General features: G+C 37.5%; 1 protein-coding gene across 1 annotated transcript in view; it reads right to left on the bottom strand.

Annotated features, from left to right (window-relative positions):
- SLC9C1 (solute carrier family 9 member C1) overlaps positions 1 to 16,602 on the bottom strand; it is a 175,937-nt gene that overhangs the window by 136,744 nt on the left and 22,591 nt on the right. The window contains 2 exon segments of the mRNA XM_032755066.2: positions 13,441 to 13,615; positions 14,710 to 14,853. Coding sequence (XP_032610957.1) covers positions 13,441 to 13,615; positions 14,710 to 14,853 — 319 coding nt within the window.

The following is a 16,602-nucleotide window of genomic DNA, read 5'->3' as shown; positions in this document are numbered from 1 at the left end:
TGGATTTCATCAAAAGCCTTTTCTGCATCTATTGAAGTAATCACATGATTCTAGTTTTTAGTTCTGTTTATGTGCTGAATCACATTTACTTACTTGTATGTATTGAATCTACCTGGCATCCAAAGGATAAAGCCTACTAGATCACGGGTAGATTAGCTTTTTGATTTGTTGCTGGATTGGGTTTGTCAGTATTTTGTTGAGGATTTTTGCATCTATATTCTTCAAGGATATTGGCCCGAAGTTTTATTTTTCTGTTGTGTCTCTGCTAGCTCTGCCAGGTTTTGGTATTAGGATGATGCTGGCCTCATAGTATAAGTTGGACAGGAGTCTATTCTCAATTTTTTGGAATAGTTTTAGTAGAAATGGTACCAGCTCTTTATCTATATAGTACAATTCAGCTATGAATTTGTTTGGGCTTTTTCTGCTTGGTAGGTTATTAGATGCAGAATCAATTTTGGAACTTGATATTAGTCTGTTCAGGGTTTCAATTTATTCCTGGTTTAATCTTGGGAGTTTGTTGTTTCCAATAATTTGTCTATTTCTTGTAGATTTTCTAGTTTGTGTGCAGAGGTGTTCACAACAGTTTCTGAGGGATTCTTGTATTTCTGTGGGGTTGGTGGTAATGTCTTCTAAGTCATTTCTGATTGTGTTTATTTGGATAGTCTCTTTTATTCTATATTAGTCTAGCTAGCAACCTATCGCTCTTATTTATTGTTTCAAATAACCAACTTCTGGTTTCATTGATGTTTTCTATGGTTTTCTTTTTATTATACTTTAGGTTTTAGGGTACATGTGCACAATGTGCAGGTTTGTTACATATGTATACATGTGCCATGTTGGTGTGCTGCACCCATTAACTCGTCATTTAGCATTAGGTATATCTCCTAATGCTATCCCTCCCCCCTCACCCCACCCCACAACAGGCCCCAGAGTGTGATGTTCCCCTTCCTGTGTCCATGTGTTCTCATTGTTCAATTCCCACCTATGAGTGAGAACATGTGGTGTTTGGTTTTTTGTCCTTGCGATAGTTTACTGAGAATGATGTTTTCCAGCTTCATCCATGTCCCTACAAAGGACATGAATTCATCCTTTTTTACGGCTGCATAGTATTCCACTGTGTATATGTGCCACATTTTCTTAATCCAGTCTATCATTGTTGGACATTTGAGTTGGTTCTGAGTCTTTGCTATTGTGAATAGTGCCGCAATAAATGTACGTGTGCATGTGTCTTTATAGCAGCATGTATTATAATCCTTTGGGTATATACCCAGCAATGGGATGGCTGGGTCAAATGGTATTTCTAGTTCTAGATCCCTGAGGAATCACCACACCGACTTCCACAATGGTTGAACTAGTTTACAGTCCCACCAACAGTGTAAAAGTGTTCCTATTTCTCCACATCCTCTCCAGCACCTGTTGTTTCTATGGTTTTTTACAACTCAAAAAAGAAGAACGTAGACACATAGATGGCCAACACACACATGAAACATGTGAAAATCGCTATCACCAGAGAAGTGCAAATCAAAACCACAATGAGATGCCACCTCACACCAGTCAGACTGGCTATTACTAAAAAGTCAAGAAATAACAGGTGCTGGCAAGTTTGCAGAGAAAAAGGGACAGTTATATACTGCTGGTGGAAATGTAAATTAGGGCATCCACAGTGGAAAGCAGTTTGGTGACTTCTCAAAGAACTTGGAACTACCATTTCACCCAGCAATCCCATTACTGGGTATATATCTAAGAGAATAGAAATTGTTCTACTATAAAGACTTATGCATGTGTATGTTCATCACAGCACTATTCACAAGAGTAAATACATTAAATCAAGCAAAATGCCCACAATTGTAGACTAGGTAAAGAAAATGTGGTAGATATACACCATGGAATACTATGCAGTCATAAAAAGAACAAGATTGGGAAACTGACCAAGATGGCTGGCTAGAAGCAGCTAGTATGCACCTCTATCATGGAGAGAAATAGAAGGGGTGAGTAAATACAGCATTTTCAGCTGGAACATCCAGGTACACACATTGGGATTCATAAAGCAAAAAACTTGACCCACAGAGAACAAGAAAAATCAAGGCAGGATGACCACCCACCTAGGAGTGACACAGAGTCAGGGGAGCCTCCCCTACACAGGGAAGTGATGGGTGAGTGACTGATTCCGGACACCCATTCTTCTCCCATGGATGTCTGCAACCCTCAGGTCAGGAAATCCCCTCATGAACCGACTCCATCAGGGCCTTCAGTCTAACATGGAGTCTTAGCAGAGCAGCCATCCAGGCACACATGGAGCCCTAGGTGCTTTAGATACTTGGGGTTCCCAGCAAAAGTGGCTGCAACTTCAGCAAAGTCAGAGATTAGACTCCTGAATGTACTCTAGGAAAGGAGGTGATCCAGGGGGCCTGAGTAGCAATGGTCTACAGGCATCACTCTCATGGCATCTCCCGGGATAAGACCCACTGCTTGAAACTTCAGTCATCCACCAGTAGCAGCATTATACCTCCCTGAGACCAAGCTCTGAGAGGGAGGTGCAAGCCATCATCTTTGCTGTTTCATAGCCTTAGCCATTGCTGCCTTTAGTGCAGCTGCCCTATGGAAGAGTAGCTGGCTTGCTTTTTTACGCAGGTCCATGATCCTGCTTCTCCTCTCTGGGCGGGTGAGTGAATGAGTGATTCTGGGTATCCATGCTTCTCCCATGGATCTTTGAAACTCTTGGGTCAGCCCCCTGAATCATCTTCTTTCCTAGAGGTATGGACAGGGGTCTAACCCCCTACTTTGCTCAAATTGCTGCCACTTTTGCTGGGAAGCCCAGGTATCTAAAGTGCCCAGGGCTCCATATGAGTGGCTGATCTGCTAATATTCCATGTAGCTCTGCATGTCAGACTGCAGACTGGGCTCTCCAGTCACCCTAGCCAGTGTTTTCTGGATTGCAGTTGTTCCCAGCCTCCCTGGGATGGAGGTCCCTGTGGGAGGGATGGGCCACCATCTTTTGTTGCCTTTGAACTCTAGGGATTCTGAGATGACTAGGGACTGGAAAGGTCCCCCAGAACAGTGCAGCTGCTCTTGCATAAACAGCCAGATTGCATTTTCTCATGGGTCCCAGGTCCTAGTTCTCTTCACCAGGCAGAATTTCCTGACCGCAGTCTACGACCACCCCCACCAGTGTTTTCTGGTCAGCAGCAGTTTCCAACCTCCCTGGGATGGGGCTACCAGAGGGAGAGGTAGGCCACCATCTTTGCTGTTTCTCAACTTAAGCATGGTGGCCTTTAGGCTTTGGAGAGTGTGGAGCAACTGGAGGTTCAAGCAGACCCCCAGAACAGCACAAATGCTCTATGAAAAAGCAGCCAGAATGCCTTTTTATGCAGGTTCCTGATTTTGATCCTTCTCACTTGGTGGGATATCCTGATTGGGGTCTCCAGCCACCCCTGCTGATGTTTTCTGGTTAGCAGCAATTTCAAAACTCTCTGGGATGGAGCTCTCAGAAGGTGGAGTGGACTGCCATCGTTGCTGTTTAGTAGCCTTAGCCATTGTTGCCTTCAGGCTTTGGAGAGTCCAAGGTGACCAGGGACTGGAATGAACTGCCAGCAAAGCACTGCTGCCCTTGGGAAAATAGGCCAGACTGCTTTTTTAAGTGGGTCCATGATCCCATTCCTCTGCAGTAGGCGGGATCTACCAAGTGGAGACTCCAGCCACCTCCTGCTGGTATGTTCAGGCTGGCAAAATGTCTGTACCTCCCTGGGCTGGAGCTCACAAAGGGAGGGGGAGGGCAGGCCACCATTTTTCTGTTTCACAGCCATCACTAGTGATACCTTCAGGTCCTGGAAAATCTGAGGAGACTAGGGACTGGAGATGACTGCCAGCATACCACAGCATCCTTATGAAAAAGTAACCAGACTGTTATGTGGGCCCTTAAACCCATATCTCCTGACTAAGCTTGGGCCTACAGCACAGATCCCACATTCTGGACAATTGCACTGAATGATTACTCACCTGCATCTCTCTGGGGTGGAGCCCCCAGCAGACAGGCAAAAGACCTTCATCCACAACCACTGCTAAGGTCCTTTCCACTGTTGCCTCCAAGTTGGGGAAGGCGACAGTGAGATCACACAAGAGCTGTGGTAGGCAGCCTTGGAGTGCCAATTTGTGATCTACAGCCAGCACGCAAGTAGGAAAGGAGACCACATGTTCAGGGCATTGACAGACAACATGGCTGCAACTGTGAGGAAATGTAGGGGAGCCATGTGACCAAGCAAGAGCCCACCAACTGACCACAATACCTAACCACCACCTACTGGTTCATACCCCAAAGTTTCAATACCAAAAATACCTCACTAACATATCCGCCCTGTGAAACCAAAGACAATAAGTCATTTACAAATAAAGACTCTGCACAAAGCCTTGGCCCAGTGAAAACATTCAGAAAAGAAGTCTACTGACTGCACTCAATCTGCACCACAGTTAAAGGGACACCCAAACACAGAGATGAGAAAGAACCAATGCAAGAACTCTGTTAACTCAAATGGCCAGAGTGTCTTATGTCCTCCAAATGTCCACACTAGTTCTCCAACATGGGTTCTTAACCAGAGTGAGTTGGCTGAGATAACAGAAATAGACTTCAGAATGTGGATAGTAATGAATATCATCAAGATTCGGAAGAATGGCAAAACCAATCCAAGGAAGCTAAGAATCACAATAAAATGATACACAGATCTGATCTGATAGAGCTGAAAAGCACACTACAAAAATTCCACAAGGTTATCTCCAATATTAACAGCAGAATAAACCAAGATGAGGAAAGAATCTTGGAACTTGAAGGCTTGATCCATGAAATAAGACAGTCAGATAAAAATGAAAAAGGAATGAAAAAGGTTAAACAAAACTTCTGAAAAATATGGGATTATGTAAAGAGGTAAAACTACAAATTATTGGCATCCCTGCAAGGAATGAGGAGAAAGCAAATAACTTAAAAGACATATTTCAGAAAGTTGTTCATGAAACTTCTCCAAACTTGCTAGAGAGGCCAACAGTCAAATTCAGGAAATACAGAGAACCCTTGCAAGCTTCTATACAAGAAGATCATCCCCAAGACACACAATCATCAGATTTTACAATGTCAAAATGAAGAAAAGAAAATTAAAGGCAGCTAGAGAGAAAGGGCAGGTCACTTACACAAGGAACCCCATCAGGCTAACAGTGGATCTCTCAGTAGAAATCCTACAAGCCAGAAGTGACTGGGGGCTTATATTCAACATTCTTAGACAAAAAATCTTCAACCAATAATTTCATATCCAGCCAAACTAAGCTTCCTAAGTGAACATGAAATAAAAATTTTTTTATTTCAGATAAGCAAATACTGAAGGAGTTGGTTACCAACAGACTTGCCTTACAAGAGATCTGGAAAGAAGCACTAAATATAGAAAGGAAAGATCGCTGACAGCCAACACAAAAACACACATAAATACACAGACTAGTGACACAATAAAGCAACTATACAAACAAACTGACATAATAACCAGCTAACAACACAATGGCAAGATCAAATCCACACATATCAATAATAACCTTGACTATAAATGGGTTAAATGCCCCATTTAAAAGATAGAGAGCAGCAAGCTGGATAAAGAACCAAGAGCCAATGGTGTGCTGTCTTCGAGAGACCCCTCTCATCTGCAGCGACACCCATAGGCTCAAAATAAAATATTTTCCAAGCAAACGGAAAACAAAAAAAAGCAGGAGTTAAACAACCCTATTTGCAGACAAAACAGACTTTAAAACAACAAAGTTTTTAAAAACACAAAGAAGGGCATTACATAATGGTAAAGGGTTCAATTCAATAAGAAGACCTAACTATACTAAATATTAATGCACCTAACAGAGGAGCACTGAGATTCATAAACCAAGTTCTTAGAGACCTACAAAGAGATTTATACTCCCACACAAGAATAGTGGGAGACTTTCACACTCCACGGACAGTAGTAAACATATCATTAAGGCAGAAAATGAACAAAGATATTCAGGATCTGAACTCAGCATTGGACCAAATGGACCTTACGGACCTCTGTAGAATTTTCCATCAAAAAACAACAGAATGTACATTCTTCTCATCACCACATGGCAAAAAGTCTAAAATCAACCACACAATCAAGCATAAAACAATCCTCAGCAAATGCAATAGAAAAAAATCATACTGAACACACTGAGATCACAGCACAATAAAAACAGAAATTAAGGCTAAAAAACTACTCAAAACTGTCCAATTATATGGAAATTAAACAACCTGCTTCTTAATGAGTTTTGGGTAAATAATAAAATAAAGGCAGAAATCAAGAAGTTCTTCAAAACTAATATGAACAAAAAGACAACATACCAGAATTTCTGGGACACAGCTAAGGCAATGTCAAGAGAGAAATTTATATCACGAAATGCCCAAATCAAAAAGAAAGATCTCAAATTAACAATCTAAAATCACAACTAAAAGAACTAGAGAAGCAAAAGCAAACCAACCCCAAAGCTAGCAGAAGATAAGAAATAACCAAAATCAGAGCTGAACCGAGGAGATCAAAACACACACACACACAAATCATTCAAAAGATCAATGGATGCAGTGGTTCTTTTTATTTTTGAAAACATTAATAAGACAGATAAGCTTCTAGCTAGACTAATAAAGAAGAGAACATTCAAATAAGCCCAATTAGAAATGACAAAGTGTACGCTACCACTGACCCCACAAAAATACAAATAACCATCAGAGACTACTATGAATACCCCTATGCACACAAACTAGAAAACCTAGAAGAGATGGATAAGTTCCTAGACACATACATCTTTCCAAGCCTCAACCAGGAAGAAAGTGTTTCCCTGAACAGGCCAGTAATGAGTTCCCAAATTGAATCAGTAACAAATAGACCAACCAAAAAAAGCCATGGACCAGACAAATTCACAGCCTAATTCTACCAGATACACAAAGAAGAGTTGGTACCATTTCTACTTAAACGATTCCAAAAAACAGAGGAGGAAAAACTCCTCCCCAAATCATTCTATGAGGCTAGCATCATCCTAATATCAAAACCTGACAGCGAAACAACAAAAAAGAAAACTTGAGGCCAATATTCTTGATGAACATTGATGCAAAAATCCTCAAGAAAATACTAGTAAACCAATATCCAGCAGCACATGGAAAAGCTAAGCCACCATAATCAAGTAGGCTTGATTGGGATGCAAGGTTGGTTCAATATATGCAAATCAATAAATGTGATTGATCAGAAGTTAAAAAAAACTATATGATGATCTCCATAGATGCAGAAAAGACTTTGATAAAATTCAACATCTCTTCCTGTTAAAAACTCTCAATCTACTAGGTATCGAAGGACCATACCTCAAAATAATAAGAGCCCTTTATGACAAACCCACAGCCAATATCATACTGAGTAGGCAAAGGCTAGATGCATTCTTCTTGAATACTGGCACAAGACAAGGATGCCCTCTCTCACCAGTCCTACTCAATATAGTATTGGAAGTCCTGGCCAAGTCAATCAGGCAAGAGAAAGAAATAAAGTGCATCCAAATAGGAAAAGAAGTCAAATTATCCTTATTTGCAGATAACATGATTCTGTATCTAGACAATCCCATAGTTGGCCTAAATCTCCATCAACTGGTAAACAGCTTCAGCAAAGTTTCAGGATACAAAATCATCATACAAAATTCATCAGCATTCTTATGCACCACCCCCAACCAAGCCAAGAGCCAAATCAGGAATTCAATCCTATTCATAATTGCCCAAATAATACCTAAGAATATAGCTAACCAGTGAGGTAAAAAATCTCTACAATGAGAATTACAAAATGCTGCCCAATGAGATCAGAGATGACACAAATGAATGGAAAATAATCCATGTTCATGGATAGGAAGAATCAATATCATTAAAATGGACATACTGCCCCAAAGAATTTACAAATTGAATGCTATTCCTATCAAACTAACAATGACATTCACAGAGCTAGAAAAATCTATTTTAAAATTCATATGGAACCAAAAAGAGCCCAAATAGCCAAGGTAATACTAAGCAGAAAGAACAAAGCTGGAGGCATCACATTACCTGACTTCAGAATGTCCAACAGGGCTACAGTAATCAAAACTGCATGGGTACTGGTACAAAAACAGACATTTATACCAACAGAGTAGAAGAGAGGGCCCAGAAATAAGGCTACACACCTACAACCATCTTATCTTTGACAACGCTGTCAAAAAGAAGCAATAGGGAAAGGACTCCCTATTCAATAAATGGTTTTGGGATAACTAGCTAGCCATATACAGAAGGTAGAAACTGGACCCTTTCCTTACACTACATAAGAAAATCAACTCAAGATAGATTAAAGACTTAAATGTAAGACTCAAATCTATAAAAACTCTGGAAGACACCTAGGCAATACCATGCTGGACATAGATAGTGGCAAAGATTTCATGACAAAGACGCCAAAAGCAATCACAACAAAAGCAAAACTTGATAAAATTGATCTAATTAAACATAAGAGTTTCTGCACAGCAAAAGAAACTATCAACAGAGTAAATATAAAACCTACAGAATGGGAGAAAATATTTGCCAACTATGCATCTGACAAAGGTCTAATATCCAGCATTTATAAGGAACTGAAACAAATTTACAGGAAAACAACCCCATTAAAAGTAGGTAAAGGACATGAGCAGACAGTTTTCAAAAGAAGACATACATGCAGCTAACAAGCATATTTTAAAAAGCTCAGTATCATTGATCATTAGAGTAATGCAAATCAAAACCATTATGAGATACCATCTCACACCAGTCAGAATAGCTATTATTAAAAAGTCAAAAAATAACAGATGCTGGCAAGGTTGCAGAGAAAACTGAACACTTCTACAGTTAGTGGGAGTGTAAGTTAGTTCAGTTGTTGTGGAAAGCAGTGTGGCAATTCTTCAAAGAGCTAAAATCAGAATTACCATTTGACCCAGCAATCCCATTCCTGTGTATATATACCCAAAAGAATATAAATTGTTCTACCATAAAGACACTTGCATGCCTATGCTCATTGCAGCACTATTCACAAATAGCAAAGATATGGAATTAACCTAAATGCCCACCATGGCAGATTGGATAAAGAAAATGTACATATACACCACAGAATATGTATTAGTCCAGTCTCACATTGCTATCAAGAACTACCTGAAATTTGGGTGGGGTTTTTTTGTTTGTTTTTTGGGTTTTTTTGTTTTTGTTTTTGTTTCTGAGATGGAGCCTCACTCTGTCGCCCAGGCTGGAGTGCAACAGTGCAATCTCGGCTCACTGCAACCTCCACCTTTAGGGTTCAAGAGATTCTCATGTCTCGGTCTCCTGAGTATCTGGGACTACAGGTGCACACCACCACACAGGCTATTTGTATTTTTATTTTTAGTTTTACAGGTATTCGTATTTTTAGCAGAGACAGGGTTTCATCATGTTGGCTGGGCTGGTCTCAAACTCCTGACCTCAAGTGATGCACCCACTTCAGCCTCCTAAAGTGCTGAGATTACAGGCATGAGCCACCACACCCGGCCAGACTGGGTAATTTATAAAGAAGAAAGGTTTAATTGGCTCATGATTCTGCAGGGTGTACAGGAAGCATGGCTGGGGAGGACTCAGGAAACTTACAATCATAGCAGAAGGCAAAGGGGAAAAGCAGGCAAAATCTTCACATGGCAGAGCAGGAGAGAGAGAGAGTCAAAGGGGAAGTGCTGCACATTTTTAAACAACCAGATCTCATGAGAACTCACGCACTATCGTGAGAACAGTAAGGGGGAAATCCACCCCCATGATCCAGTCACCAGGTCCCTCCCCTAACATTAGGAATTACAATTCAACATGAGATTTGGGTGGGGACACAGAGCCAAACCATATCAGAATATTATGCAGCCACAAAAAAGAATGAGATCATGTCCTGCAGGAAAATGGACAGAGCTGGAGGCCATTATCTTTAGTAAACTAACGCAGGAACAGAAAACCGCATGTTCTTACTTATAAGTGGGAGCTAAATGATGAGAACATATGGACACAAAGAAGGGAATAACAGATAGTGGAGACTACTTGAAGGTGGAGGATGGGAGAAGGGAGAGGATCAGAAAAAAAATAACTATTGGGTACTAGGCTTGGTACAGAATATGAAATATTCTGTACAACAAACCACTGTGACATGAGTTTACCTATCTAAAAAAAAAAGGATGATCTCTACAGCAAACTTCCATGCCATGCAATTTACCCATATAACAAACCTGCACATGTATCCCTGAACCTAAAATAAAAGTTTTACAAAAAGAAAAAGGAGACATTTTTACATTGTTCCAAATCTTAAAGGGAAAACAGTCTTTCACTATTATGTTGTTACCTACAGACTTTTTACAGATGTTCTCTATCAACATTAGAAAATTCCCTTCTATTCTTATGTTTTGAAGTTTTTATCATGAATGGATTTTACATATTGTAAAATGCTTTTTCTGCATCAATTGATATAATTTCCATAAATATCAATTGGATCCTATTTGTCGATGATGATTTCAATTCTTTCATATCTTTGCTGATTTTCTGTCTAATTGTTCTATAATTTGTTGAGTTATATAGAGGAGTATTAAAGTGTCCAATTATAATTTATCTATTTCTCCCTTTAGGTTTATCAGTTTTTGCTTCATATATTTTCTCACTCTTGTAGAACATATTAACTTAGAACTTATTTTTTTTCTTCTGCACAGTCCAATCTGCCATGAAGCTGATAATGAAAATTTTTAGTTTGGATATTTCTTATTTCTAGAATTTTTATAGTTTCAATTTCTTCACTGAAATATCCCATATCCTCATTTCCTATGTCCATTTTTTCTTTAGATTCTTGAGTATATTTTTTAAAGTTTTGCTAGTTCCAACATCTGTGTCATCTTTGGGTTGTTTCTATTGAAGAATTTTTTCCCTTAGTAATAGACCACATTTTCCTGCTTCTTCACATGCATAGTAATATTAGATTTTAGGCTATATATTATGGATGTTACATTCTTGAGAGTCTTGATTACATTTTCTTCTTGTAAAGAGTTTCGAGTTTTGTGTCAGGCAGTTAATTTACTGGCAGATCACATTATCCTACTAAGGTATGATTCTAGTCTTTCTTCAAATGGGTCTAAAATACACATTTCTTTAGGGCATAATTCTTATTTCTAAGACACGGTCTTTCTAGATTCACAACTTAACCTATGTGGTTTTCAGTGAGGTTTATACACCATGGCTAGTCAGAACTCAAGTATCTGCCAGAGCTGTGTGGCCTTTACAATATCCATTCAGCCAAAAGCTCCCAAGCAGCAATTTTCTGCTGCTCCTCCTGCAAAATCTCTGCTTGTTTTGATTAGTATTGAAGTAATGATCCAAGGAAATTTAAATTTCTGGTGCTCCTTTTTCTACAAAATTCTTCCCTCCATGATACCCTGCCTCCCCAAATTCTAGCTACTTAAGTAGCCCTAAACTCTCATATAGATATTTTCTGCCCAGTAACTTTACTGCATCCTGTTTGGCCTTCACTTCTCTGTGCAACATTTTTGAAGAAAAATCAGAGTGAATGTGAACTCTCCTTATGTGTTCCATTTCTCTGAAGGATCTAACCAGGCAATGTCCCTTATCCAATACCCCAAATCAGTTGCTTCATATATTTTAAACATTTTTGTAGTTGTTTACTATGGAAAGTAAGTCTGATATCCACTATTCATCATAGTAAACACTAGAATTCCACAGACATTGATATTTTTCAATCATTGATTATTTTCAATCGATATTTATCAAGTTCCTAAATCAATCTAAAGTGAATTGCATTCTAGGTAAAAGACCACTCAATTAGTTTAATAGTTTAAAATTAATAGGAGCTAACACATGTAACAGGCTTATAATACAATATACGAGGCTTATTTAATCTTCACTGCAATTGTCTGAGGTAATTACCAATACTGTACAATTACACAGATGGGAAGCTAGGGCACAGTGACTTTCCCAATATAACATAACTTATGAGTAGTAGAGACAGAATTAAAAAGGCAGTATGTCTTTGATGTTAGTATTTTTAACCCTTTACTGTAATGCCTCTGGGTAAGTATTAACTGTAGGGTTCAGCTAGATTAAATTGAGAAAAGGGATGCTACTTTCTTCTCAAGGAGTTACTTCTAGTGAGGATATTTTACTAAATGATTTTACTTACTAAAATTTTATTTTAAAACACTACTGCAAAGTATATCATCACTTATAATTTCATCATCAGAGCTTGTGTTTATTGTACAATTGCTATATGCTAAACAATGTGCCAAGTGTTTTATGTACATTTTTTGTTTCTCATAATAATGCTTTGTGAAAGTAGTGTGCTAGGCTGGCTTAGCACACTACTTTCACAAAGCATTATTATGAGAAACAAAAAATGTTTCTCTCACCTCAACACTTAAGTTACTTGTTAAATATTTACCAGCAAACCATTGATACTATTAAGTCTGTTTTGGAGTAAGGAAACTGATACAAGAGGTGAGGTGGAAATTAAAAACTTGCTGATGTCCATGCAGCAAATAGCAGCTAAGATAAAAATTTCAGAACCTAGATCTGTGTGCAAGGTTAGCCATCACACTGATCAGGTGCATAGTGATGACACTGATCTTGATTATTTGGGCATGTAGACATAGACAGAAGGGAGAGGTCATGCAATATTAGATAATTTTGATTTTAAAGGCAGTTTAAAGATTAGTTTTTTAAATATTTGGACTGAGTATTATTTAAGTAGACACATAATGATTATCTTGCCACTTCTCTTTTTACACTTGGAATTATTGTTAAAAAAAAAAAAAACCCAGATGACAAAAGCATCAGATGCTGTGTGATATCGCACAGAAATTTTCTTATAGAGATACTTGTAATTATCTTGCCCAGACACATGGTAGAAGGAGAATTATGCCCTGTATTTTCTGCTAAGCAGAGTTTGAGGGTACTGTTTAGAGTGCTTTACCTGACAATTAAAATGTTTTGGCTCATAGCATTACTAAATGAGCCTCAGAAAGTTACAGAAGGCAATAGGGCCAATCATAAGAAAGTTTTCACTTCTCTTGAGTGCAATAAATAATTAAAACATTATTGAGTGCACATTTTATACCAGGTACTATTTTAAATGATTGATAAGTTTTAATTACTTTGATCTTTGTAATAAACCTATTTTAGGGTATGAAGAAACGTAGGAATTCCTAAGCTAGAATGGGGAGAAGAAAAGTTGCCAGTTGTTCCTCCTCTCCCCAATCTTGCCATCATAGCCAAATCACTCCTACATCCCAAGTGAAGTTGAGCTACCTCACTTCAAAAAAATATATTTTAAATACACAGTAATAGTTTTATACAATATTCAAATAAGAAAATACAGCTTCTGTTACTTGAGATTTTTCTTTGTCAGATCCAAAATAAAGATCAGAGTAGGCAAGCAGAAGGGCCATGTTTATATTAGGCATCCCTTTCGTTTCACTACAGACCATTATGAATACCCAGCGCCAGCTGAACGCATGACCAACTCGAGACAAAACAGGGCTTATTAACAGAAGGGTCAGAAATCTAAAAGACAAAACAATTTTTACAAAGTTATTCTTTCATATGAGTTTCTTTCCATTTCATGCTACTCTATTCTAATCTACTCCCTGTAGAATTCCTAACTCTCAAACAAATGAGACATCTTTCACACACTGTTGACATGACACCAAAGAAAAGCAGCAGGTATTCCATAGAGAGACATGCCAAGAGAATGGTATTATTGTTTCTTTCTACTAGGTGAGTAGCATAGTAACTTTACATCATCCTTGAGTGGTGCTCCTTCAGGAGGAAAAAGAAAAGTTCAAGATGTCTTGTACATAAATTCTGAATCCCCAACCCAAATAAAAACAAATCTAATGAATAAGTGAGAAAATGTTCTCTGTTTCTTTTTGTTTATAGATTTTAATCTTGCTGAATTGGTCCAATATTGGCCAGATTATTTTTCCTTCAGTCATATATCATTCCTATGTTTTACATTAATTTTATCTGATAATTTGGGAAATAATTTTCTTTTACTTGGCACTAGATGCCTTGACTTCAACAATTCAACTAGATGGAAGTAGACTGTTAACCATTTGAGTAATGGAGATTAAAGAACTATGAGACTCCAGTTATGGTGGTTTTTCTCATTCTATGCTATCTCCTTTTCAGCTACATGAACAGACTTCTTTCTATCTCTTAACAGTGGAAAGAGAAACTACAAAAATTATTTGAGAAAAAAAGACGTTTACAAAGAGGGCTTCCCTATGATTTTTAAAGAGCAATTTCTAACTATAGTTTTTAATTAATAGAAAATTGTTTGTTATATAATATTGAGCATAAACAAGATTTTTATTTATAATAGGTACTTAACTTCATGAAATGTCATTACAAAAACATTGGACAAAATATGTCAAATGTTAATTGTGTTTTTTTCTAATTAAAAAAAACAGAGTTTGCATTGCTTTGAAATTTAGTTAAAAGCCAAAAAAAATTACAAAGCATTTATTTGCTGATGATCCTTGGAAAGTTTCAGTCAATTTTTCAATCTAAGGTAAGAAATCTTTGTGTTATTTAAAAGATGATCTTCAAACTTACTCAATTATCTATAAATAGAAAAATTTTAATGATGTTCTTACCTTAAAACAATCAGTGTGAAGTAGATATTAAATGAATAGTATATATCAACGAATTTTATATACAAATATGTATGTGCAGGAATTAGAAGTCCAAAGAAAGTAAACACCATGAGAAAAGCAACACGTGATAGAAAAGTCCAGAATCTGCATTATTCAGAAAAAATTAAAAATATTTATAATTAATTAATTTGACATCTTTATTACAAGGTTTATCTATGTGAATCATTGTGCTAATGATTACCAAAAAATGAATGAAACATTTACAAACAACTTTGACTTGTAGCTGAAAATAATGAAAAGTTATTAAATTATTTTACACAAAAGAAATTACCTGGATAAAGAGGAATTGAAAATATGAGATGGGTGAGGGTCAGTAAAAGATCATAGAATCAATAAATTTTAGTCTCAGTATGGTTGCAGAATTGTGAGAATTTAGGTACTAGAGGGCGTTTAGTGAAAAGATGAGAGATGGTACACCTTCTATGTTAAAGAGTTAACATGGACCTGTTACAGGTTGTTTTGAGATGTTAGTAGGATTTAACACTACTATCTTAGATTTCCACTATCTTCAAGAGTAGAAGTTGGTACATACCATATTTTAGACAGTAAGATTCTTGCAATTGAGTTTATGAAGTAGTTATTTGTACAACTGTGGGAGTGGGTGGTTAAAGAGGAGTGGTGGACATACTTATACAAGGAGAGAAGATCCAGGAATTGAAAGATGAGGGAGTAGAAGAATTAACTGTATGAATATTGACAACACTAAGAATGGTGATAGAGTAATATTGGAGAGTCACAGTAAGACAGGAACTAAAATCTTCACAAAATGGAAAATGTGACTTGAGTTCTATAGATAATCACAATCAAGAGGCAGATGGTATATTCTGATGGCACGAGCTTCAAAATTGGATTCTTTTAAGGAAGTAGGAGATAGAATGATTTAGAAATCACTTTGAGGTACAGAGAGATCACCTACTTCAATTGTAGGCTCAATAGTACTAGGAATGCAGGCAAGAAAGACATCACAACTTATAATGAATGAAGAATAAACATAAGTAATATATTTGAAGATCCAGCTTACAGTTGGAGCAAGAAGGAGAGGAAAACCTTCAGAATCATTCCCCATATATATAACTAATACTTGTGTAGCATTTTAAATTCTTCCCTCAGCTGTGGTCCGTTTAGTTTTGCCTAAGTGCAAGTACAATTTACTTCCATTGTAATTGGCATGGAATTTTATTGAAGTGCTCCAGAATCCTATAAGACCCTATATCTTCTAAGCTTTTTACATTAGAATTAATTCTATCTTCTATAACGTTGTCCCGAAACTCTAAAAATCATGGTTTACTTTCAGGGCCTTTGTTAACACATATGTTTTCATTATGTGGTTCAGATCAAGTTTCCACCCTACGTATTGAAGCATTACAGAAAGTGCTCTTCCTTTTTGCTGATAACTACTCACCCCTCAGATGAGTTCCCTTGAGCAAGGCACAATTTGCACTTTTCCACCCATAGTCTTGCTTACATTTAGCTTGGTCATACTTTCTTTTATAACACTGCTAATCCTCTTCAAATGTCCCAGCTTACTCTTCTGATTTGCTTTACACAGCACCTCATTGTCCTTAAAATACTGATCTTTAGATTTTTCTTGCATTAAGTTCAACTTAATTAAACTTAATTTTAAAATATTGCATTAAAATATTAAAATATTACTTCTCAATTACTGCACTTTTGGCACCCTCTTACTAGTAGGTACAAGATTTTATATGGGAAATTATTGAGGAGATAATCAGAGATTTGAGGAATGAGTGGGGAAAGAGAACCAACATGGACTCAAGGTAAGGTTACGAATTTGCTTTAAATTGGAGGATTCAAAGACACAGGCAAGAAAAA

This window comes from Hylobates moloch, unplaced genomic scaffold (genome assembly GCF_009828535.3).
Source record: "Hylobates moloch isolate HMO894 unplaced genomic scaffold, HMol_V3 SCAFFOLD_4, whole genome shotgun sequence".
Lineage (NCBI taxonomy): Eukaryota > Metazoa > Chordata > Mammalia > Primates > Hylobatidae > Hylobates > Hylobates moloch.
The sequence above is the reverse complement of the archived record's forward strand: the minus strand, read 5'-3'. Positions and strand labels throughout refer to the sequence as shown.